The 27,356-nt window shown below is 35.1% G+C and overlaps 1 protein-coding gene across 7 annotated transcripts in view; it reads left to right on the top strand.

Annotated features, from left to right (window-relative positions):
* Positions 1–27,356, top strand: part of Cnksr2 (connector enhancer of kinase suppressor of Ras 2) — a 223,029-nt gene that overhangs the window by 70,911 nt on the left and 124,762 nt on the right. For all 7 annotated transcript variants that reach the window (XM_017318507.2, XM_006528861.4, NM_001310719.1 and 4 more), the window contains exon 5: positions 12,253–12,294. In XM_017318507.2, coding sequence (XP_017173996.1) covers positions 12,253–12,294 — 42 coding nt within the window. The remainder of the gene's footprint in view (positions 1–12,252; positions 12,295–27,356) is intronic.

The raw sequence follows: 27,356 nt of genomic DNA, 5'->3' as shown, positions 1-27,356 counted from the left end.
CTAGATGTGTAAGTATTATTATTTGTAAACATTGCAATATGATTCTTAATTTTGGTTAACCAAAAAATAGTATGGAATGTTATCAGACAGCCTAACTGTTAGGTGACCTTTTTTTTTTTTTTTTTTTTTTTTGAGTTTTGAGTTTTTCAAGACAGGGTTTCTCTGTTTGTAGACCAGGCTGGCCTCGAACTCAGAAATCCGCCTGCCTCTCCCTCCCGAGAGCTGGGATTAAAGGCGTGCACCACCATGCCCGGCTCTAGGTGACCTTTTTATATGTAAACATATGGATCTATTAATATTTATGGATACAAGAAAATATAGTTGTTTCTGGCACTGACAAGATTTTTGACATCTGATAATTGCCATCATAAGTCAGAATGCTGATCAAACCTCATTTTGATGTTAAGTTGTAGTATCAGCCATTTGTATCTGTTTTGGGAAAAAAAATGTCTGCTGAGGTCCTTTGCTCAATTTCCATTGGATTATTTGGATTTTATGTTTTATGGAATTTTAGTCATTAACATGCACGTTTCTTGTGTATTTTAGGTAACAATTTCTTATGAATATTTTATTTGTAAATTTTTCCTGTCTCATACTCCAGGGTTTTTATTGGTTATTTTATTTATTTACCTTTCAAATGGTATGCCTTTTCCCAGTTTCTCCTCCGCAGATGCCCTATGAGGGTGCTCCCCACGCACCCACCCACTCCCGCTTTGCCACCCTAGCCTTCCCCTATGCTGGGCTTCAAGGACCAAGGGTCTCCCCTACTCCCATCTTTAATTTGTTCAGTGAGATCTAAGTATGGAACCCAGGGATTCACATGTGCTGCTAGTTCAATGTTTCATTCATAAATTATTTTCTTGTGCAGACATTTACATTGATGTAGTTCCACTTGGTATTTTTGCTTTTGTTTTCTGTGGTCATCATTTTTTTATCATATGCATGAATGTGTAAGTTTTATTTCTTGCATTATATCTTCTTCCATTTTAAATTGCTTTTTGCTCCACTTTACCTTTCTATCTCTTGAATGGTTTGGGCATTTAGTTCTTTAGAATACTTAGTAATATATGACTTAGTCTAATCACTCAATATGTTTATAAGAATTTAGTGATCCTTTCTTCCGTCTTAGCTCTGAACTTTGTCACTGTGACTTCTTCCATGGGTATTTTGTTCCCCATTCTAAGAAGGAATAAAGTATCCACATGTTGATCTTACTTCTTCTTGAGTTTCATGTGTTTTGCAAATTGTATCCTGGGTAGTCTAAGTTAATAGACTGGGTTAATATCCACTTATCAGTGAGTGCATATCATGTGTGTTCTTTTGTGATTGGGTTACCTCAGTAAAGATGATATCCTCCAGATACATCTATTTGCCTAAGAATTTCATAAATTCATTGTTTTTAACAGTTGAGTAGTATTCCATTGTGTAAATGTACCACATTTTCTGTATCCATATCTCTGTTGAGGGACATCTGGGTTCTTTCCAGCTTCTGGCTATTATAAATAAGGCTGTTGTGAACATAGTGGAACATGTGTTCTTATTACAAATTGGAACATCTTCTGGGTATATGCCCAGAAGAGGTATTGCTGGATTTTCCGGTAGTAGTATGTCCAATTTTTCTGAGGAACCACAGAGACTGCCTCACCTGGGGATCTATCCCATATACAACCACCGAACCCAGACACTATTGCATATGCCAGCATGATTTTGCTGACAGGACCCTGATATAGATATAGCTATCTCTTGTGAGACTATGCTAGTGCCTGACAAATACAGAAGTAGATGATCAAGGCATCTCTTGGATGGAACACAGGGCCCCTAATGAAGGAGCTAGAGAAAGTACCCAAGGAGCTAAAGGGGTCAGAAACCCTATGAAGGATCAACAATATGAACTAACCAGCACCCCCCACCCCCAGAACTGTGTCTCTAGTTGCATATGTAGCAGAGGATGGCCTAGTCGGCCATCAATGGGAGGAGAGGCCCTTGGTCTTTTGAAGATCATATGTCCCAGTACAGGGGACTGCCAGGGCCAGGAAGCAGGAGTGGGTGGGTTGGGGAGTACAGCGTGGGGGAGGGAGGAAGGTATAGGGGACTTTCAGAATAGCATTTGAAATGTAAATGAAGAAAATATCTAATAAAAAATGAAATGGAAAAAAAAGAATTTAGTGATCATGAAATGTGGTAAAAACTGAACATTCCACTACTTAATAAAAGTTAAGTAAGAGACACTGATACTATGTTAAATACCCATCCTTAATGTGTCATGGTATTACTGATTGGTATCTCTTAGCCATCTAAACTGTAAAAGCAATTATAATTTAAATATGTGGATATAGTGTATCACTATGTGTCATAGAGGGGAAGACTAGATATGAAGACAATAAAAGCAAAAAATAAAATAAAACACAGAAATGTGCCATTTGTTAAATAGAAAAGAATCTTAGTAGGTCATCTAATTTCATTTACTTCAATTTTAGTCTATGGATAATGATAACTGCTAACATTTACATGTTTTGTAATTTACCAACATTTCCAAGTCACTTGATATTCATAGGCAAACTGTTATTATGATACTCATGACAACTCTGTGAGGTAACTATAAACATTGCCATTATTTTTTAATCTACTAATTACGGTTGTCTGGCTAAAAGAAAAAGTTTTGTTTTGCTATGTAGAGTATAGCTGATTGTCGAAGCTAGAGGCATTAAGTATAATAGCACAGAGATCCAGTAATTAACTACATTGAAAGACAGATATTTCATAGTTACAGTTTTATTGCCAAGTAGCTGTCTACTTATGAGAGTCATTTACTTACTTTATGTTTCTGTTTTTTCTCTGTCAAGCTATGATAGCTGTCTACTATGGTTATGCCCACCCACATATTCCCTTTGTTTTTGTATTTACTTCTCTATTATAACTCATAGCCTCATATAAACAAATGAAAATATTAGGAAATTCTGATACTAACTGGGCACTTTACAATTCAAAAGATGACCATTCTCTTTCTCAAAATAATGATAGCAGGAACACAAATAAGACTGTAGTAACTGAGCTGGTCAAAATGGTGGATAGTATGCAGTAAAACCTGCATGCAATTGAGGAAGACCAAATCCCAGCATAGAGGGCATGAAGGTGAATGTGTAACCCTACCAGTAGCCAAGGGGCTATTAGTCATTGATGGCTCCTGGGAAAGGGAGAGTTGGGATGTTTTACTAATAAGGCTTCTGGTAGTCTGACCACATAACAGAGCAAGTCTTAATCCCAAGAATAGTTGTGCAACAAACTAGACTTGGTGGCAAAACAAGAAAATACCCCACAAGCAGTAATCTCAAAATTGTGTAGGAAGAGATAAGAGGATTGAGAGGGTGATAAGGAAAGGAGCTGAGGGGTGAGTGTATTCAAAGAATATTGAAATTCTCAAAGCGTTTTAAATGGTAGATACATTGTTGAGAAAAAGATTTTTTCCTTTCTGTAATATTTCTAAAAGTCATCTAGGATGAAATCCCAAAGAGCTAATCTATAGCTTTGGTAATGCCTATGTATTAACCCATGGTCATTTTTCTTTGCACTATGAAAAGTTGGTCTGCTTTGGTCTTTAAAAGTGAAGCAATCCTTACTTTATCCTCCTCTTGGATTTAGCTACCTTCCCTCTCCCCGAAGAACCCCCATTTCCCATCTCCCAGGTCAGATAATTATACCCTGTTACTTTCACTTTCCCTCCTCGATTAAGAGATCCCCACCTCCCACTTGTCCAATCAGATCCCTATCGTGGATGTATTAAAAATCTATAAGGAATCTTAGTATTATCTATTTACAAAACCATCCACCTCCAAAACCCAAACAAACAAGAAAAGAAAACCTACCTATAATGTGCATGCTTCTGTGTATAAATAAGTCTATGTCGTTTGACCAAAGTGTCCTGTGTGGGCTGACAATGCTCCCCTCCAACAGCCAAAACCCACCTAACAACAATTCCAAAACCAGACACAAGAAGCCCACATTTGAACTGTTGGTCAGGATTATTCAGGAGACTCTCATTAACTCACAGATTATTGCTATTGACCTTGATTGGCCCAGAGCTAGAATGCAGCAGTGCCTTCCTTCCTAGCTGGGGGACTAGCTTTTCATGGCGGCAGAAGTCAGCATGAAAGTTTCAAATGGAGGGAGGCAACCAACATTCCTACCCAGCTAAAAACCTTATGAACCAGATCAGCAACCATGGCACAATTACACTAAGATTATAGCAGCAGCAGCAGCAGTAGTCCTTGTACCTTGTTGGTAACCAAAGCTCTCTAGTTTGACTTAAGACCCATTATCAAATGGGAAACGGTGCCTAGTACTGGAAGCATACTTAACTATTCAGTGCTAGTAAAGACATGGTTATAGATGGAGAATCCACAATTTACTAAATCCCTAACAGCAATTTATATATTTGTCTTTATATCCAAAAATAAGTATAGTTCTTGCCATTTATCAAGGAAACTTTTCTTTGCAACAGAGGGAAACCATTACAGAAAACCACAAGAAATCATAATGCAGTGTTGTGGGGTCTAGTCCCCTGAATATATCTACAAAAACTCCAGCACCTAAAGCTCAGAGATGATGGTGGAAGAAGGCCAAAAGATTGTAAGAGGAATAGGAGCAGGGAGTTTCCTGTGGGATTCTGCCTCCTAGAAACGACAGAAGCTACATACATACAATCGCATCAGAATGAGTCTCTAAATTTGAGCTGAATAAGGCAGATGTGCTAACATGGTCTCAACCGTACACAAAGAACTACAACTAGCTAAGGGATGCTGAGAGGGAAACATAGGCTTTTGAAGGGAATCACTTAGTTACCTGATACCAAGTAGTCAGCTCTGAAAAACATACAAGAAAGTGAAGTAGAGAAAGAAAGGCCATGAATTTGAAAAAGAATAGAGTATGGGCATATGAAAGGGTTTGGCAGAAGGAAAGGGAAGGGGAAATGATAGAATACCAAAACAAATGAAATAGTTTGCTTTTTGTCATTTTGTATATTTTACTAAACTAATATTAAAGTTTAAAGCCACTTTCTCAATTTCTGAATGACTAACACTTTTTCTGACTCCTAAATAAGTGTCTGTCTGAGATTTTTTCCACAGCTCTTTCCATCATAAATACTGTTTTTGATAAAATTGTTGGTTTATTGTGGCTTTCTCTTTCACTTCAATGTAAATACCTCAAAAAATATGGCTATTTTTCAATACCAGTTCAGCCTTTTTAGCTGCTTGCTAGACAGTTTTATATTACATGTTCTATCCTTATGCCATTTCTAATTTCACACACACGAAATAGAACTATTTTTACCTCCTCAAACTCTCTTCCATATCTACTGTTCTCTTTATCCTTTTGCTTAGGATTCAGTCCTTGACATATAATTTAACTATTTCCTCCCCATTGCCCTTTGAATGTGATCAAACAGTCTTTTATTTTTGGCTACCTATGTCTTTTCCACCTATTCTCATCTCCCTTCCATTCATACACTCAGAGCAAGCCTGTATTACAAGAGTATTTTATTTAAAAACTTGGTATTTTTCTCCTTTTAAAACCCATAACCTCTTCCCCAGGACTTAAATTTAACCATGTGCTTTTCGTATTCAAATATGTAAACACTCCTGTTTTATTAAAAGTAAAGTTCACACCACTAGCATCCTCAAAGATAAAATGCCTCTCTGGTACATCTGAGAAGATACACAACTTTATATGAATTCCTATATTTGAGATGTGGCACCAAAATTACATTTGTGCATTAAAAAGCCATGGAAAAAGATCAAGAAAATGGATAAATGAGACATTTTTATTTTTATTTTTTTCCGGTATCTTCTGGACCTTTTTTCCCCCCTTTTTAAATTAGATATTTTCTTTATTTATATTTCAAATGTTAGCCCCTTTCCTAGTTTCATTTCAGAAAATCCCCTCTCCCCTGCTTCCCAACCTCCTCACTCCCACTTCCTGGCCCTGGCGTTCCCCTGGCATTTTTATTGTTTAACTGCCTACTTGACTTCTACATGCTTGCTCTTGACTTTACTATTTAAGTAGGCTGCTTCATCTTCAACCCTTCCCCAAAGAAACTGAAGAAAAATTATCAATTATTAGTTAAATTTTTGCCCCCTTGGTTTGGAGGAGCATTGACATAAATAAAATCACTATTCCCTTTTTTTTTGTTTGTTTTTGTTTTGTTTTTTCAAGTCAGGGTTTCTTTGTACAGCCCTGGCTGTCCTGGAACTCACTTTGTAGACCAGGCTGGCCTCGAACTTAGAAATCGGCCTGTCTCTGCCTCCCAAGTGCTGGGACTAAAGGCGTGCGCCACCACCGCCCGGCCACTATTCCCTTTTAAACCAAAAATTTATAACAGCTTAAGCCTTTAAATATATTCATAAAATAACTCCACATTGCTCCCACTGCTTTCTTTTCCACTGTATTCTCTGCATATACTCTATATTCTAGCCAAATAAGTCTCCATATTCCATACTGATTTTGCTATTGCTCAGTTTTTTTTTAATATAAAACCTGAAATGTTATTTTGCTCTGATTTCTCAGTTTTCTGATTTAAAAGCCATTTGGGCCAGCTAAAATACCATGTCTTCTCCCAGAAAGATAAATCAGAATTACCAATCATAATCTATTTTCTTTTGATGGACCTTTGCATTAACATTATGTTGTCTACATTTTATTATGAGTTTCCATCCAGTAAATAAGGATATTCAAAGATTAAGTTTAATGTATCTTTACTCACCCAAATGTGCCTGATATCACATTTCAAAAATATCAAGAAGCACTATGTATGGCAAACTGAGACTTCAATGGAGGGAGTTGTTGATAGAGGAAAGAGATACAAAAGAGAAACTTGTTGCTTAAATTACTTAGACATAAAAGACATTTTAATACCTTAATGACAGAATTATGTAAAATTGTCTAGTATAAATATACTATATTCAAAGGCTTGTGTTAGTGGATCAATTAAAATTTTACTTCTAATATTATTGTTTATAAAAATATGATATCAACACTAAAATTAGATTGATGAAAATCTATGGCATTTATAAAAATGCAGTTCCATGAAGTACAAATATATATCGTACTAGAGACCTAAACTATTTCTTTTTATCATTTAGTAACCAATGTAGTGTGCTTATGAGTATATACACATATAGGTTAAAGAGATGTCCTATTTATTCATAGCATTATGACCCTTTGGTGCTTAAAACTTGTTGACCATTTTAAAAGTATAACATTAGTAGTGCATAGGAATAGAATTTATTTTGTGTGTTCTGTGCTCAGTATTTTAAAGACATCATTTTTTTTACTGAATGGATAATTGGCTATAATCTATGATAAAATGGCACTTCTGTGCATATGCTTTTTGAAACAAGAAATGATTAATATATATATGAAGGAAAATCCTCATTTTTATAATTGCTTTCTCATTAGGAATTAAGTTCATAAAATTTGAATCACAAGGCTTACAGAAGCATTATATGGAGAAGGATAAAGAAGAACTGCAAATTTTATTTTACATGTACAGTAAAAGACAGCTTTAGGTTTTGAAAAGAATTTATGGAAATGTATATTGTTCTAAATCCAATTTTTTAAATATAAATGTAATTCTAACATGAAAATAAGTAGAACATAAGAGATGTATCCTTCTGTAGCACTGACATCTTCATAAGGATGTAGATTTTTCTATATGTAATAATATTTTTAAAAAAAACTTGAGATACATTTTATTAGGAAAGGATTTGGCCCAACATGTTATTAAAATCCACACTTTGAAAAGCCAGTATTTAACATCCTATTTGGATGGAAGTAAAATAACTTACTAATAAAATTAATCTTCCAAAAAGTACCTATGGCTGTTTATTTACCATGATAAAACAAATTAAATAAAATTAATGTTTAACAAAATATATTATCATTTATTTTATTTCCCCTGATAGCAAGTTAATATTCTCTCACTCTGCTCCTATGGTTTGTTATTCAGTTATTAATATTCTCTGGCCTTGTCCTTGATAATAGCCTCTGGCTTTCAATAAGAAACAAGCCAATCTAGGTCAAAGGTAGATATACAAACAAATATATGGAGCTATTCAAGACAGTGAGCTGTTAAATTGTTTAGTGAATAAAAAACAACAACTGATCAATAGTGTGGATGTGAAACTGCATCACATGGTTCTGTAGAATAGAGGGCTGTTTTGAGCAACCAGGTGTTTTAAATCAGTTTACCAAGCTGTAAATTTTGTACATTTAGTACTTTTACTTTGGTTAGTTCTTCTATCATTTAGTAATCTTAGAAAATAAACTTTTTCTAAAAATATGATATTAATTAAAATCATCTTGCACTCTCCATTTGAGAGCCCAGTGAATCTGTATTATAAGGCATGAATCTGTGACTGCATTTTAATTTGATCTTGAGCACTTCTTATATAGAAAGCTAAAATTTGAAAATGATTGTATTAGCTTAATTGTGTTGAGCTGCAGATACATTGCTCTTGTACCAAGCCTTTATGTGTGCTACCAGTTAAAGGCTACCATTATTAACTGCTTTTAGGTAGAATTTGTCTGGTTCCTCTTTTGCTCTTTGAGTCCTAAAATTGATTCTGTTAAACCAATCAAAGGAATCCCAAATGTTTAGGTATAGATTTAAGGTTCAGTAACTTTACACACAAGCATCTAAAAACTTGCAAAATATCCATTGAAGGCATTGGGCAGGGTGGGGAGAGCATCTCTAGGATATGACAAAGACCCGGGATAGGGGAGGCTCTACGACGATTATTGTAGCTGAGACTCCTAGCAGTGGGTGATATGGAGCCTGGAGTGGCCACCTTCTGTAGCTAGGCAGGCTCTCAGTAGAAAGATAAGGACACCAACCCACCCACAAAACCTTCCACCCACAATTTTTCCTACTTACTAGAAATTCAAGGACAAAGATGAAGCAGAAACTGAGGGAATGGCCAACCAATGACTGGCCCATATTGAGACCCATCCCTGGGTAAGATCCAATCCCTAACACTATTAATGATACTCTATTATGCATGCAGAAAAAAATGCCTAGCATACTTGTACCCTGAAAGGCTCTACCCAGCAGCCAGTAGAAATAGATGCAGAGACCCATAGTCAAACATTAGTTGGAGCTCAGGGACTCTTGTGGAAGAGTTGGGGGAAGGATTGAGGGACATAAAGGGGATAGGAACTCCATAAGAAGACCAACAGAGTCAACTAACCTGAATCCTTTGAGGCTTCCAGACACTGAGCCACCAATCAAAGAGTATACATGGGTGGACCTAGCCCCCCACACCCACACACATATGTAGAAAATATCAGCTTGGTCTTCGTGCAGACCATCCAACAATGAGTTGAGGATGCCTCTGACTTTGTTTCCTGCCTGCATATTTTGTTTGCCTAATTAGGTTGTCTTGTTGGGCCTCAGTGGGAAAAGGTGTGCCTAGTCCTATGGTGACTTGATATGCCTGGTGGGTGCTTCTTCCCTCATCAGAGGAGAATGGGATGAAGAATGGGGGGAGGGGCTAAGTAAAGTGGAGACTGGAAAGGAGGGGGCTGTGATCAGGCTGTAAAATTAATTAATTAATTAATTAATTAACAAAAAAGAAAATTCATTTCTTAAAATTTCACTTAATCATTTCGCTATGCTTACATTAAATGTAAGTTTAATTATAACATTTGTATATGTTTTTTGTTCTGGTTGAAAATCTTAACTACCTTGTTCACCTGACATTTCTATTTCTTTAGACTTCCATTTTTATAAGATTACATCAGAGTCATTGAGCATGTATCACTAGTTCATTTTTCAAAGACACTTAGATCTATAACTATAAAGGTAATAACTCAGACACTGAACTACAACTGGTGTAAAATTTTACAAGTTTGAAATTTGGCTGAAACAAGGGATACTATAATTCAGTTTTATTGAATTTTATAAGAAAAGTATTAACTTTAAAAAAAAAAATAATTATCGTTTCACATAATTTTGTGGCATATATACTTCTAAAGACATTAAACTTTGGATGTTGTAAAAACATGAATTTCCTGTATAGCTTTGGCGCATTTGTTTCATTTAATTGTTTGGCACATTTGTTTCATTTGGCACTTGTTTCATTTAATAATTACAGTTACAGTCTATCATTGTGAAGAAGTCAAGGCAGGAACTTCAATGAGCTGGCCACATCGAATTCATAATGGAGACTAGAGAAATTCATGTATACATCTCTGCTTGCTTATTTGTGCCCAGCTTGATGGTCTTGTTCCTCTATTGTTCAGGATCCTTGCCAAAAACATGGCACCAGCCACAGCAATCTGAATCTTCCTTTATTACCTTAAGACAATCACCTGGCCTCGGACTCAGGCCAACCCAGTGGAGTGAATCTATACTTGAGATTCTCTTCCCAGTAATTCTAGGTCATGACGAGTTGACAATTTAACCATCACACACCATATTTTACTCATTTTAGTGTGCCTAGCACAAAAGATTAGTAGTTGCTCATTCAAGAGGAAAAGACATCTATATGGTCCAGTCGGTTTAGCATACATAATATCACTACACTATTTTGTTACATATATATTCTCTCTACCAACACTTTTTAAATTTCATACTAAAGCACTAGACACATTCATGTAGTTAGTATCCCACAGTATTTAGTGTGTTTCTGTCCACTGCGCTGTCTTCTTATTACTCAGATTATTTTCTTCAGGAATTAGGAATCTCCTCATGTTGACTCCTAGCTCAATACTATTCATCTTACGTAGCTTCATTCTATCTTAAATCAAAATATGATCCAGTCTTTTCTTGTAGATTTCTAATCTGACTTGGAATTAGCCATTTTCCAATATTGCCTGGGGAATGCTATAACAAGACCACAATACTGAAAAATTATTACTAAAGTGATCTTTGTTCCTATGACTTTTCAATGAGCAGATATAATAAAAATTTATGTACATTCATGAATACATACATGCATGTGTACATAATACATACATATATACATAAAACACAAAGTTTGTTTTACTTTAGGAATATTTATGCATCTGCCTTTTCCCTTGATAAAATAATGTAGATTAATAACACAGGTATAACAATACATGATATTTTTGTTTTCGATTACAAAGCATATAGATCAGATTTAGCACACTAATCCTACAAACAACAAGCAGTTGTGTTAATAATAGTTTTAAGATTATATAATTTGTAAATCATTTTTGTAAAATTAAATTCTTACAAATTTAGATATTATTATAATGCATTTCCATATATGAATATATTATCCTTACCTTGGCTTTTCTGTATACATAATTCACAGCTAGTTATTAAGAGTTAACTTTGTTTTAAACATATACAGACACAGAAATTACCATATTGGTAGACATTTTTCCTCTCCCCCTCCCCCCACACACACACCTTTTAGCACATGAGAATCAATTCTAAGTATTAGGCTTAGATTCTGATATAAACCTGAACTTTTTCTCATAAAACCTTGTCCTAATCTAACAGGTATGGTGACTTATGCCAAAGGGGAGGGAGACAAGTAGGCCATCCTGGGCAATATTAATATATGCCTCTGCTATGAATATGTATCTGAAAATTACTGAAGATAGTATTGTGTTTCAATAGTATTATAAAACCATTTATTACTTGTGGATCTTAGTGCCTGAGCTATTGGTGTTCTGTTCAATATGTGGAAATCCATCAGAGTAATCCACCATGTAAACAAAGTTAAAGACAAAAACCACATGATCCTCTCATTAGATGCTGAAAGGGACTTTGACAAAATCCAACACCCCTTTGGCACATACCTAAACATAAGAACAATAAGACCAGTGTGACAAGAGCTTCAAGTCTCTGAAGAAGAAAATTGAGAACATCAGAAGATGGAAAGATCTCCTGTGCTCATGGATTGGTAGGATTAACAATGAAAAAAAGAAAGCATCGTCAATAAATGGTAATGGTCTAAGTGGATGTTCTTAAGAAGTCTTAATGTTTACTGGTCTTTGTTGCATGTGCTCAAAGCTAGGCAGATTACAAAATATACTTAAGGAAAATAACTGACCATTGACCATTTCCATTGTTACTACTTAGGGAAAGAAACTAAAAAGCCCGGAGTTTTTCTACTCTTATCTTAGTTTTCACTTGAAATGTGAAGACTTTATCTTGGTACAATTCCTAAAAACATAGTTTGACATGACTGTTTAATTTTTAACATAATATTTGTTGTTTTTCAGGATTGCACTGTATATGAAACTGAAAATAAAATTCTTCATGTGGTAAGTAGATGTGGCTATACTTTTATCTCTATTAGACAATATTTAACTAACAATTAAAAGGCTATGGCTTACAGAAAATAATCTATAATAAACAGACCATTAACCTACATTAGTTAATTGTATTTTTATATTTTAGAAAACCTATACAAGAATCAAAACACATTAGTTATGGTTATAGTATACTCAGTGAAAAGGTGTATTTTGTTGTCAGTGAACAATTGCTTCTGCTGCTGCTGCTTCATATTTTTCTTCTTCCTCTTCTTCTTCTCCTCCTTCATTTTTGGTAAATCTACTTCCTATGAATGCTCACCTGTTCACATACCTTCCTCACTTCTGCTGAGAGAACATGGGCCTACTACAGTTATTGTGTACTAGTTAGTTACAATCTATGTGCCATGCCATTTTTCTTGTTCATGGCTTTGGGGTTCATTAATTATTTGAATACATACACAGATGTTATTTTGTATCTCAGGAGTTAGGCATTTATAAAACATCTTGCCTAAGTATATGGGGAGGAAACATGAATGCAGAATGGCAGCAATGCTGAGTTAATGTTCTTGCCCTCATTGTGGAACAGTGATGACCTTTGGTCTCAGAAAGGAGTAATTGATGTATGCTTCTCCTGTTTCTTCGAGGAAGGGAAAATAACTAGCCTTAACTCATTTTAGGTCCAACTATTCATAGGCTCTGGAGAATAGAAAGGAAATAATTTTTATTTAAGTTATATACATATATATTTCAAGCAACAGTTTAAATTCTATAAGCATATTATAGATTGAGTAGTAACCCTGAAGTTCACTCAAAATATAAGACTGTTTTGTATTTATTTTATTTATTGTTTATATATGAACACATGCATGTAACTCTACACACATGTGGCATTCAGAGGAAATTGTGGAAAGTGGCCTCTCACCTACAATGTGAGTTCCAGAGATTAAACTCAGGGCATCAGGTTTCACAGCAAATGTTTTTTCCCAACTTAACCATCTCACCAGCTCCAAATCTAAGAAACTTTTGACCACATATGTGAAGCCACTGATACTATAAGTGGAAAATTCCATACCTGATCTCATATGATGGGGCACATTCAAAATTCATGCTCACAACCCAACTGTGTCAACATTGCCAAGGAAAAGATGAGTCTTTCAGACCTCATTAAAAGTTATGAAAAAAATCTTTTTCATGTATCTAGTGTAAGAATTCCTGAAAAAGGTAATGAAATTAGGAGTGCATCGGCCAACTCCAGATTATTCATAAGATCTCTGTCTATTACCATGGCTTGTTTGTTTATTTATTTGTTGCTTATTCCATCTGTGATAAAAAGATATTCCTAAAAACACCCCAAAGTGTATATAGATAATCTTTACATGTCACAGTGAAAAAGGAGGAAGATGAATTGATGTGTGATGAAAAAGTAAGCTATTGAAGAGATTGGACAAGGAGTGTAAGTATGAAACTTCTTAAAGAAGAGTGTGGTAGTAGAAGGCCACTATGCCTGTCCTAAAGAAAGAAAAGAATGAAGTTCTTTGGAGAACTATGCTAAAATGCTGAACAAAATCCCATATAAATTAAAAAGTAAAAATCCCATTGCACTGTAATTAAGACATTCCATTCAGTATGCTGCTCATGATGAACGAATAGATCTACCTCAGTAAATTGAAACTTAAAGGGAACCTGAGTATTTTGTAAGCTAGTTGCAGAAGTTTAGGACAAGACTGAGCCTGAAAGATGCGTTATTATAAAGCTTCTACTGATGGAAAAATGAAAATGTGCATTTGGTAGTTATCGAAAGAATCTTTTGCCATCATTGAGACTATAGTTGTTCATTCATTGTCTGGTGGTAAAATAGTCAAAATGGTTCTGAATCTAGATCATCATCATAATAATTACAATGAAGATGGAAATTTTAAAACAGCAGGGAAATGCCTATTGTGACACGTAAAAATAGATAATGGGCTTATTGGAAGAATAGAGAAATGTTCATTTATAACATAATAAGAAATCATTAATAGTTTATATGATCAAGGAGAGACTTCTGAGACAAAATCTGTTTTTAATAGGGTATATGACTGTGGAAGCAACAGTTTTAAATGTGTCTAACCAGTGCTCCCTTCTCCCTAGGGGACCTACTCCTTGATCCCTTAAGTTCTTGTAACAGTCCCAACCTGTGGGTTGCAACCCCTTTGGGGGGCAAATGACCCTTTCACAGGGGTCACATATAAGATATCTTGCATGTAGATTTGCATTATAATTTTACATTATGGCTCAACAGTAGCAAAATTACATTTACAAAGTAGCAACAAAAATAATTTTATGTTTGGGGGAATCACCACAACATGAGGAACTGTATAAAAGGGCCACCACATTAGGAAGGTTGGGAGCCACTATTAATCTTTCTTCGTAGCTAAAACAATAAAATACCTTTTGCAGTAACCTTTTAATGAAAACACAGAGACGGAAAGTCTGGGGTTGTTTACTGTTGCTACTGGATAACAGCTGCTATAGGTATTTTGATGATGTAACTTGTGTCACTCTGTTACTCTGAGCATTGATTTCCACTGTCAATGGTATATCCCACTTTTTGCTATTGTACTTATGCGTGAATAAGTACAGAGGAATGGCTGCTTTTCAGGATCACATAAACTTAGAGTAAGCACTTATGGTTCTTGTGAGTTGCTAAAATGTTGGCGCCATTTTCTTCTGATAGTTCAGGGTACATAAACAGTTATTTTTTTAAAAGAAAAGTATTTAAAATAATATATAAAACTTCCATATAAGGTATATAAAACACATGAATTTGGTCTCTATACTTGGATCACACTCCCAGGTTGTTCCATCATGTGTATGCAAATTTTCCACAATAAAACGATCCATAATCCCAAACGGATTCTGCTGCAGAGCATGTTTGATAAGACATCCCCAACCCATATCTCATTAAATCATACCTTTACAGTAGAGGGAACTATGGGCTGCAGATATTAAAACATTGGAGTGCTGACTCTGAACATAGATCATGGACATGTGGGTTTTAAGCTTTAGTAGTTACTAGCACTTCCAGCTCCCTGAGGCCTTCCCAATTGTGTTGTCCCATTTCCTGTGGGATTTGGGGATACTAATTACTTATGCATGCTTCAATTATTAGGAAAAGGAAAAGACCCTTTATATGTTACAATTTTTATTTCTGTTGAGTGTCTGTTTTATTGGCATTGAATTTTCTGCAACAATGACTGTTCCTCCTAGACTATTGAATTTACTTAAACTTTGACCCATTGCTATGGGTTCTTTATTGTATTTACTTCAAGGCTTTTATTGAGGTCGGTGTGTGTCCTGATTTTCTTTTTATGCAGGTTTTCAGGAATAATCTCTTATTTTTATCAAAACACTTCTATTTAATTTTCCCTATGTATTGTCTGCTAGAAACATGAGATTGAAATATTATATATTAGCTTCATTTTAGGTTCTCATTCATAGCCATGATTTCTCTTTGTTTTTCTTTCTTTTGCTTAATGTAAATATGGTATCTATTTTTACATCTGTTGATGTAATTTGATTAAGCACAAGAATAGATCCAGTAGGGGAACATTCATATTTTAAAACAATATTCCAGTGCTTGCAAAGTAATTAAATATAAAATAATAATTGATAGAGGGCCATGAAAATATCAAACTTTATTTTGGAAAAAATATCTGATGCCACCCTGTGTTATCCAGGATAACAGAAATTAATTATTTTTTATTAAAAAGTTTTGTCGTTCTACACAATGGAGTACTACTCAGCTATTAAAAAGAATGAATTTATGAAATTCCTAGCCAAATGGATGGACCTGGAGGGCATCATCCTGAGTGAGGTAACACATTCACAAAGAAACTCACACAATATGTATTCACTGATAAGTGGATATTAGCCCCAAACCTAGGATACCCAAGATATAAGATATAATTTGCTAAACACATGAAACTCAAGGAGAATGAAGACTGAAGTGTGGACACTATGCCCCTCCTTAGATTTGGGAACAAAACACCCATGGAAGGAGTTACAGAGACGGAGTTTGGAGCTGAGATGAAAGGATGGACCATGTAGAGACTGCCATAGCCAGGGATCCACCCCATAATCAGCATCCAAACGCTGACACCATTGCATACACTAGCAAGATTTTATTGAAAGGACGCAGATGTAGCTGTCTCTTGTGAGACTATGCCGGGGCCCAGCAAACACAGAAGTGGATGCTCACAGTCAGCTAATGGATGGATCATAGGGCTCCCAATGGAGGAGCTAGAGAAAGTAGCCAAGGAGCTAAAGGGATCTGCAACCCTATAGGTGGAACAACATTATGAGCTAACCAGTACCCCGGAGCTCTTGACTCTAGCTGCATATATATCAAAAGATGGCCTAGTCGGCCATCACTGGAAAGAGAGGCCCATTGGACTTGCAAACTTTATATGCCCCAGTACAGGGGAATACCAGGGCCAAAAAGGGGGAGTGGGTGGGCAGGGGAGTGGGGGTGGGTGGATATGGGGGACTTTTGGTATAGCATTGGAAATGTAAATGAGTTAAATACCTAATAAAAAATGGAAAAAAAAAAAGTTTTGTCGTACAATACATTTTGATCATACTTTCCCCTCCCCTAAATCCTCCCAAATCCTTCCCATCTCCCCACTTTCCCAAACAGAAAAGAATTTAAATGATAAAGGAATACTGCAAGATTTCTCTTTTATGAAATCTCCTAAGTCTAATTTTAGTTAGTTTTGCCTAAGGAAATAAGATGTTTCAGACTATAAAATAATGCTTGAAATTTTATTTAAAAATAAAATGAATAATAATCATTTATATTTTAAAATAACTTTATTTCTTAAGTAAATTTCTAGTGATTTAATAAATATCATTAATAAATTGAACTTAATAGTAGATTCTACTCACTTCTCTTTTCATATGCCAAATACTGTTACTTGCTATTGCAAATAACTGAAAAAACTAATAGTTTAAAACTTTCAAAAAATAAGATAAGAACAGAAAAAAAGACAAGAATTAAGATACCCAGAAATGCCAGTAACTACATCCTGCAAACAATAGACATATAACATTAAAAAATAAAGTCTTATTTTTGTTTGTTTTTTCTTCTAAAAATTAATGGAATTTCTTATACTACATTTTCTAATGAAGATTATTGGGGAAAGTACATTCTAAGTTCAAATAATAATTGACAAACAATAGTTGTTAAAATATTAAAGGCACTTACTATTGCTGTTTCACTATCAAAAAAAGCTTTCAAAATTAATATAGTGTGTTTGCTCAGCAAAACTCTATACCTTAGCCAGTGGGAAGTTTAACATCCTGTCTGGTAATGATGGAAACACTGATAACATTAATCAGTCAGTTCGGATCAGAAAATGATTCTATGCCATGTTATTATTCTACTTCTCATTCTAGGTTCCTAATCACAGACATCCCAGCCTCCACTAAACAAATGTTAAATAACAGAACACTTGAAACTTTTATTATACTTTAGTAAGAAGAAATCATACATCTCCGAATGGCAGTTCATATTTTATAGTATTTTGGATCACATAAAATATTCTTATATGATTAAAACCAAGATTTGGAGCCGGGCGTGGTGGCGCACGCCTTTAATCCCAACACTCCGGAGGCAGAGGCAGGCAGATTTCTGAGTTCGAGGCCAGTCTGGTCTACAAAGTGAGTTCCAGGACAGCCAGGGCTATACAGAGAAACCCTGTCTCGAAAAACCAAAAAAAAAAAAAAAAAAAAAAAACAAGATTTGGATAAGTAGAGCTGGACATGGTGACCATGGTGACTTATACCTTTTTTTCTCAACACTTTGAAAGCAGAGGCAAGCAGAAGTTTGAATTCATGCCTAGCCTGTTCTGCATAGTTAATTCCCAGACAAGCCAGGAGTGAGACCCTCTCTTAGAGAAACGAGAGAGAGAGAGAGAGAGAGAGAGAGAGAGAGAGAGAGAGAGAGAGAGATTTGTGAGGTAATAAAAACAAATTTCAAATGGCACATATAGTAGTATAATTGTTTGAATATTTTAAAAGAGTTATTTATCTATCTATCTATGTATCTATCTATCTATCTATCTATCTATCTATCTATTTATTTCATGTATGTAAGTACGCTGTAGCTGTCTTCAGACACACCAGAAGAGGGCATCAGATTCCATTACAGATGGTTGTGAGCCACCATGTGGTTGCTGGGAATTGAACTCAGGACCTCTGGAAGAGCAGTCACTGCTCCTAACAGCTGAGCCATCTCTCCAGCCCCTTGTGGTCTTATTTATTTATTTATTTATTTATTTATTATTCAATGTATATGAGTACACTGTAGCTGTACAGATGGTGGTGAGCCTTTGTGTGGTTGTTGGGAATTGAATTTTGGACCTCTGCTCACTCAGGTCGGCCGCACTCACTTCAGTCAACACCGCTCGCTCAGTCCCTGCTTGCTCTGGCCCAAAGATTTATTTATTTATTTATTGTATGTAAATACATTGTTGCTGTCTTCAGACACACTAGAAGAGGGCATCTGATCTCATTATGGTGGTTGTGAGCCACCATGTGGTTTCTGGGATTTTAACTCAGGACATCTGGAAGAGCAGTCAGTGCTCTTACCAGCTAAGCCATCTTCACCAGGCTATTTGAATATTTTTATACTGAAGAAAATTACTTAAGATGTTTGTAATAGATTAGATCTTCATTTTGTCTGGAAGGGATGGGAATCATTTGTCAAGAGGAAGGAAATGATCATGAATGGAAAGGTACTATAGCTTAGGAATTCCATAAAGTGATACAAGTACAGAATGACCAAGAATACATGCTGAACAAACGTAGATGGAGGGGAAAACATTTGAAATGTAAATAAAGAAAATATACAATTTAATAAAGAAAAAAAACAGTGAGACCATGCAACCCACTGCAGATAATTAATGTACTATATACTGGAGTTATCATTTACTAAACTTAATTAGTGTTACATTTCTTCAAATCAGTAAGTCTGAAGTTTCCCTCAAGGATGGCTTGCCCTTACATGTTCATTGACATTTTAGGGACCATCTGTTTTGTTCTGCTAACATCCTTGTTTTATATCGTAAAATGGCTAAAGAGAATTTGAAACTTTCTTCTGTTACATGGGTTTTTGTTCTTGTTTTGTTTGTTTGTTTGTTTGTTTGTTGTTGTTGTTGTTGTTGTTTTTTCCTCACTTCCCCCTCTCACTGCCATCTTCCCATTAGAAAATGCTACTGCAGGCCTTGGGGCTTTGGCAGACATCCTGTGCCTGTTGCAACCCTTCTCATTTGTAAGCCTGGAGGACATGTCAACTCTGATAAACTCTAAAAGATTCCCAGGCCATGGTAGTTCATTAAAGTCACACCGTTTACATCAATTTATCTGATACCAAATAACATATTTTACCTTACCCAACAGTGTGGTCTTTGTAAACAGAATGGGAAGGATAATGTATACTTTCCTTTTTATTTTAGTGTTAAGGAGATTTCTTAGTTATGAAGTGCTTTACCATTCAAAAATGTGCTCCTTCTCTGCCTCCCTTAATTTCTCCATGCCCTCCTCCCTCTCCAATTCTCTCTCTCTCTCTCTCTCTCTCTCTCTCTCTCTCTCTCTCTCTCTCTCTCTCTCTTTCTGTGTGTGTGTGTGTGTGTGTGTGTGTGTGTGTGTGTGTGTGTGTGTGTCCTTCCCTCTCCTCTTTCTTCCAATTTTGAATCCTCTTCCCCCAACCTATTCCTTCACGTACTTGACTTTGTAGTCAACCTAAAGATATATGCTAAGACGATTACTGAACCAGAAATTGTTTTCTTAAGTGTTGTACTGGATTTTAACACTTTAGTGGCTGTTAATATTGAAAACTATTTAACTATAAATTAATCCCTGGGATGGAGAGATGTATGAACAGTAAAGAGCACTTGCTACTCTTGCAGAGGATCGGGGTTCAGTTCCCAGCCTACATTGTAGTTTAGTTCGGAGCACCTACACTGTAAACCATCTGTAACCTAAGTTCCAGGGGTTCACCATCCTCTTCTGCACTTCTCAGGCACCAGGCAGACATGTACATGCAAACACACACACACATTTACATACATAAAATAAAAATAAATAAATCTTTTAAAAAATTAACTCCTCTAAAATTGTTATACATGCCAAAAAGACAAAAGAGAAATATAAATATAATATTATAGAAGTAGAATATGTTTGCTTTTCCTAGGAAAAAAGGAGAAGCCTATATTCTTAAATAATAAAAATAATAATACAAGTTACATAAATTGGTTTTACTGTTTATTTTTATGATAGTTATAGACGGTATAAAGTAGTGTGTTTATATGTGTTCCTGGTGATGTTATATTTGCTGAACATATTTTACATTGCAGAATGTTTACACTTTAATGTTTAATGTTTAGACTGACTCTGAGAGTACAGTCATTGTCTTCATAAGGTATTTGTTTATAGTAAGTATTAACATAATGTAGTAGAAAGGGCACTGCTGCGAGTTTAAAAATTGGTGTCCTGACTTCAGTTTGACACTTACTATTTGTGAACAAGCTTAAATTAGCCTTTCTAATTAAGTTGAGGAATTGGGCTAGCTGTAATTTCTTAGGTTTAAATGCCACAGTTCTTTTATGATAAGCTCACAAAAATCCTAAGAAAGCAGAGTGGCCACACAAAGTGAGGACAGTCTTTATCTGGTACCATGCTGTATGTGATCAAAGACACTAGATTTTTAAAAGTACAGCAAATTGCCATAAAGTTAATGTCCACTGTACTTGAATCAGAATAGAGATGGAAAGTATGCAGTAACTTAAACAAGGAAACTTTGGTAAAATTATTAACCTATATTAGAATAATATCCATTGTGATATAAAAGGAATCCTGAACCATTCCTAAAGACTAAGAGAAATGAGTGCCCAGTAAAAGATAACTTACATAGACAGAGCACTCACCCCAGGGCTTAGAGAGTATGGTTGCAGCCGCATAGGATTGCCTAGACAAAAACTGGCCATTAGCTGCCAAGACCTGGAGAGAGACAGTTTTTCACAATGTAGGCAACTAATGATGGTGGAAGATCTTATAGCAAGATTTTGAGTACTCCTGTAGTAAGAGTTCAAGAGGGCATCTTAAGATATCCTCAAGATGACAGAGTCTGAACCTAGACAAGGCTGCTTGCTGAGAACTTTGAATAAATGGTCTTGGAATGTGGTTGGAGCAGGACATTACCTGGTCTCCTCAAAAAACTGGGCATCACAAATAGACCCTAAATTAGATACAAACAAATTTAATATGTAGTCCATGAGAACCCAGAGAGAAGCCTTCTTTCCCCCTCCAGTGTCCCTCCAGTGCCCTCTACTGGCAAAAAGATATAACATTGTACCCAATGTAAAGGAAATGCATAAGCCCACAGTCCATCACTATATATAGAAAAGGCACTAAAGGGTAAATTTAGAGCTGAATATTAATAAATTCCTAGCTGTCACAGTATGGGTAGCATTTACCTCTGCAAAACCATACATACCACCTTTAAATTTCTGGAGTATATGTGTAAACATTGTTCAGAAGTTTCAGCTGTTTGGTCCTTATTTACCTAAAAGAAACTCTATCTATATGGGAAGAGGAAATAGCCTCCAAGTTATTGAGCCCATCCAGCTCATTCGCTCTATGGGAATCGAGTGCTCAAAGCTTATGTCACCATAATAACCTCATCTGAGTCACTGATACATCTAAAGTGTTGTCATCCTTGACCGTACAAAGTAGCATATCCTCTCTTGAGTCTATCATCTGCTTTGGGAACCCACCACAAAGCTTTTTGTCACTTGTTTCCTGATACAGCAGGTAAATAGAGTAGATCTAGTTGTGGATTCTAGCTTATACTATGACCCCATCCCAATTCAGAGAAGTAGGTACTGTCTTTTTCTTAAAAAAAAAAAAAATGTGTGACAGAACTTTGATATTTGGAAGGATTAAGGGTTTTTCCTAATATGCAGCTAGTGAGCTGTAAGCTGGACTTCATTCTCAACTTATTCATCACTCTCATATGGCCACCCTTCTGTGAGAACACAGATCTAATTCTGTGGTTCAGAAATGTATGCATAATATTACAGTGACATTCTGTTGATAGTTTTCCATTTACTTCTATGGTAGATCAGAGTCTAAGATGGCCACCAAAGTCCAGGCTCCTGGCAATTCTTTATGTTTGGTGAACTTAACCATTGTAAGACCTTGTTAAATATCTTTTTTAAAAAAAAAGGCAAGAAATCTTCTCTTGGCCTTGCAAAAGCCAGCCACCTTGTTATAATGTATCCTATGAAGTATCCCACATAGCCAAAACCTGAGAGCAACTCTAGGGAGCTAAGAATAATCCCTGAATTCAAAAAGAAAATGAAACCTCAATAAATACAGCCTCAATGAAATTCATCCTACCAATGACTTAAATGAACATGGAAGCAGATTTTCTCCCTTCTTAATCCTCTCTTTTGAAATTTGGCCGTGCTGGCAAAACCATAATCTGTAGAATAGAACTGGCTCTAGTATATGGATTCCTAGCTCACAGAAACTGAGAAATAATAAGTGCGTTACTTTAAGTCTCTGGGCTTGTGATTTTTTGTATCAATCCCATGTACATGGTCAATTTAAAGTTAGATCCAGACCAAACAAAACAACTTGAAAATTTTAAAATAAAGCATAAAAGCAACTAATAACCAAGAGAGACTAATTATGGAAACATTTCTTTTGGTCATTTAAATTTAAAGATAAATATAAACATAAATATAAAATACTATATTTATACCTCTAACTTATTCTTTTGTAAGTGTTAGCATGTTACTGGAGAACAAATACTTTATAGAGCATCAAGATTTGTGGGGTTTTGCTTTGACTGTGCCTTTCCCTCTGTCAGCTTGTACAGACTGACCTCTCAGGATACATGCCCACATGCCATTTAGGAAGACTGAACAAAACTTTTCAGTTATGTTCATTGAAATTCTATGACTATGAGGATTTCAGCAATTAGAAGCTTTAATGACAAGGTAGATGCTATCGATAATTTTCAGGACTTATACATTTCAATGTAATAATTTAGAAAGTAAGACGGTTTGAGTACAGTCAGCTTTGAATTAATAATTTTAACTCACAAGAAGGTCTTAGGAGTTACTACTTTTACTTTTTCAGAAACTACAAGTGTAACATGCTCTATGCTTATGGTGCAGAATAAATTAGCAGAATCAATATTCCAGGCTGTGGAATCCATAAGCATTGCATTTGGCATTTAAATCACATAGCATGTACTCTGTGACTGTTGACATTGTGGGTGGCTTTAATGTAGGCATGATTATGAAATGATTATTTCATTTTGTTTTGCCTTTGTTTCTCCACTATCTTATTTTGAAACACAGATAGATTACAAGAGTGTTTGGTGGCTTTTGTTGAATTGGTTTATGTGACTTTTATTTGCTCTAATCTATAGTTGATACCTGAAGATATTTGAAAGTCTTCTCTAGACCTAAATCTAATTTTGACATCACATTGAAATGAATTATTCAATAGATTATTGCATTAGCTTTTAAGTTAAAAGTTGTCTTTCAATCATCTTTACTTATATGAATAAGAAATTCTTCCTGTATTGGATATTATGTATTTGAAATCAAACTTTTAAATACCAACTTAAATTTTGTTCCTAAAACTTTATTTTTTCAGTGTTCTCCATGATTGAGTGTACCTTATACTTTAATGATGCATAGTAGATAATAGTACAGTGAGATGGCTCAGTGGGAACAGATGGTTGGCAGTAATGCTGACAAATTGAGCTTGATCCCTGGTGGAAGAAGGAAAATGACTTCCAAAAGTTGTCCTCTGGTTTCTACATGCATGGATACATGAATTGACTCTATGGATTCTCTCTCTCTCTCTCTCTCTCTCTCTCTCTCTCTCTCTCTCTCTCTCTGTGTGTGTGTCTCTCTCTCTCTCTTTCGCTTTCTCTGAAGAATTTCTAGTTCAACAAAGATAAAACCTGTCAAGGAATGAGACACTAAATATTATATTTCCAAGTGAAATTTATCCTTTAGAATTTTTTTCATTATTTGAATCAATGTAGAGTTTATAAAACAGCATACCTTTTGTTTTCCAAATACAATACAAATTTCATCTCAAAAATGACACAGAGGTGCAGACAAGGTTTATGCTCAGTTATTCTAATATCCCAACTAAATAAAAGTGTACTCTGTACTTTAAACTAAAATAACATTTTCTACAATAAAACTCGTGCATTTCTATGTAAATGATAATGTTTAACTATGTGTGTATTAAATCATATATTTCACATGTATGCCATTTGTTGATTTCTTAATTTATCTAAGTTTTGCATTCAGTACACTTTGTAATTAGTATTCGTGTATAGAAGTGAAAAGTGCAAGCTGCTTTTGATTAAGCCTTTTGTTTTATCTAGTAAGCCTGGATGGACGTTTCTTTTCTTTTCCTTTCTTCCCTTTCCTTTTCTTTTCTTTCCTTTCCTTTTCTTTTCTTTTCTTTTCTTTTCTTTTGTATATGAGGTCACATGGATTAGAATTCTCTTTTAGTTTTAGTTTCTATGTTTAGTACTACAGTTATTCATAAAAACAAAAATATTGGTTATTTTGTAACTTTCCTTAGGTGACTAAAATGTTGCCTTTAAAATCATATTATAGTAAAAATGCTGTGCCCATATCTTCTTTTGCCCTTTAGAGTTTATATGTTAAAATAGACAAGTTGGTTCACAAGAATATATCTATACTGTATGATTATAAATTATAAATGACATTAATTCATATTTAGTATTAATATAAACTATTCCATAGAAAAATAACCTGAAACTATTTATATTTAAATTGTTCTTCATCATAACAAATCTTTCTGTTATTTAGGCATTAATTCTTTGTCAGAATATTGGGTAGCTTATGACAATACAAAAGGGTAGTCATAATTCTTGTCCTTGTATATTCCCTTTAGATTTCTGAGAGAATGCTGAATCTTAACCACTAAACCATCAGGGAACATCAGCCTTTCATTTTCTTTGACACATAGTTTAAGAAGTTTTTAGTCTTTCTTTTAAAACTAAAGATACAAAATCCTTTGGAATGAATATTGAAAAAAGAAAAAATGCCCTTTATAAAGTTTTACCAGTCATCTTCTAGATATAGAAGAATTGCTCTTTTGCTGCTAAAATTGCCTTAAGGTTTTGAAAAAAGACATATTCCAAGGAATACTATAACTTGCAAAACGTCTGTAGATGTGATTTAATTTTATTATACTAGTTGTTAATAAACTATTTAGTTGTTATCTCACATATTTGATGCAGCCCAAGCAATACAAAAGGAAGTTTATTAAAAACAAGTTAATAACTAATAATCAAAGTAAACCAAAGAATTCAGATCATTCTATCAAATCAGCAACCATGGCTTGGTTTTTAGCCTAATTCTCACATCTGTTCAGCTGACAATACTAATGACTCCTTTGGGAAGGTAGAATGATAAATGAGAATGAATATGAAGTATTTTTCATTGGCACAATATTTGTAGGCATTCTACAAATAATTTCTCCTAGTAATAATATTAAATAAGAATTACAATGTATTACCCTACTCTATTATTTTTCCAAAATACAATCTTGGGTAGTGTTAATATGATTGAGTTTTAAAGTAATGATGTAAACCTGTTGTGATGGTTCACAAATTTATTACAAGCACTGGGAAGGCTGACAAAGAAGAAAGGGTTCATTTTAGCTCAGTGTTCTAGGTTACAGTCCATCATTGTGGGGAAAATCACAGCAGCTAGAGCTCACAGAGCTAGCATTAATCACATCAATTATCAGAAACAGCAATGGATACATAAACGCTAGTGCTCAACTGGCTTTCTCTATTCTCATACAGTCCAGGATCCCCTGCCCAGGGGATAGTACTGCCATAATCGGCAGGTCATCCCACTTCAATTAATGTAATCAAGATAATACCAACAAGCATAGGCCTTGGGCCTATATCCCAGGTGATTCTGGATTGTCCAGTCTACAATTAACACAAATCATTAATTGTAAGTAGAAGTTTATCAAGGTAAAGACCTTCATTTTATCCAAAGCACTGAGACCTTAATATCAGAGAGCGTGAACGGGTTATGATGGTTATGCAGCTGAACTGCTGCAGTGATTATTATTCATTATAAGACAGCTGTAGCATAAAAATCGTTTGTTAATTCGCCTCATGTGTATGGGCTGATGACTTTATAGGTAAGAAAAACAACAGGGAAGACAAGTATTTGTTAATTATCCTTGGATAGTAGCTATATTTGGCTCTTTTAAAATATATTGTCATATTTTAAATTATAAACCTTATAAGGCAATTTTCATTGCATCATATATTTTACTATCTGAAGAAAACAGCTGTAAGGGTAGAATTTGCATACAGACAAAGTCATTGCCAGTGTGGTATTTACTTACATACATCTATCCTCATATCAGGCCCATAGTTTTTTTTCTTTAGGTATTGATACTATGTGACTAATGTCTGTCCTTAGGAGCTGATAACTACAATTAAAGAGCAGTTTTGAGAAACAAATGCAAAAATCATGAGTCCCATTATAGAGACAAATTTAGCTTGACAATTTCTTTGTTTTTTTTTTTACTTTTTTCATTTATTTATTTATTCATTTATTTATTCACTTTACATCCTGATCATAGCCCCTCCCCTCCTCTCTTCCCAATCCCACCCTACCATGCCTCTCTTTCCATTCCCCCCTCCTCTTCTCCTCAGGGAAGGGGAGCCCCCCACCCCACCACATACCAACCTGCCCTGGCACCTCAAGTCACATCAGGACTAAGCACATGCTTACCGGTGGGATTGCTAGCTTGACAATTTCTATAGTGGAGGAAAGCTGAGCCTAGAAAGAACAAAGAGAATCACCACCTTCAAGGTAGACTAATGTAGTAACCAGAGAACAACTAAAATACAGTGTAGGTTCCCACAAAATTCTAACTCTTTCACTAAAGAAAAATTGTCTTATTTGACCTCCTTATTCATATATACGTATATT

Source organism: Mus musculus, chromosome X (genome assembly GCF_000001635.26).
Source record: "Mus musculus strain C57BL/6J chromosome X, GRCm38.p6 C57BL/6J".
Classification (NCBI taxonomy): domain Eukaryota; kingdom Metazoa; phylum Chordata; class Mammalia; order Rodentia; family Muridae; genus Mus; species Mus musculus.
The sequence above is the reverse complement of the archived record's forward strand: the minus strand, read 5'-3'. Positions and strand labels throughout refer to the sequence as shown.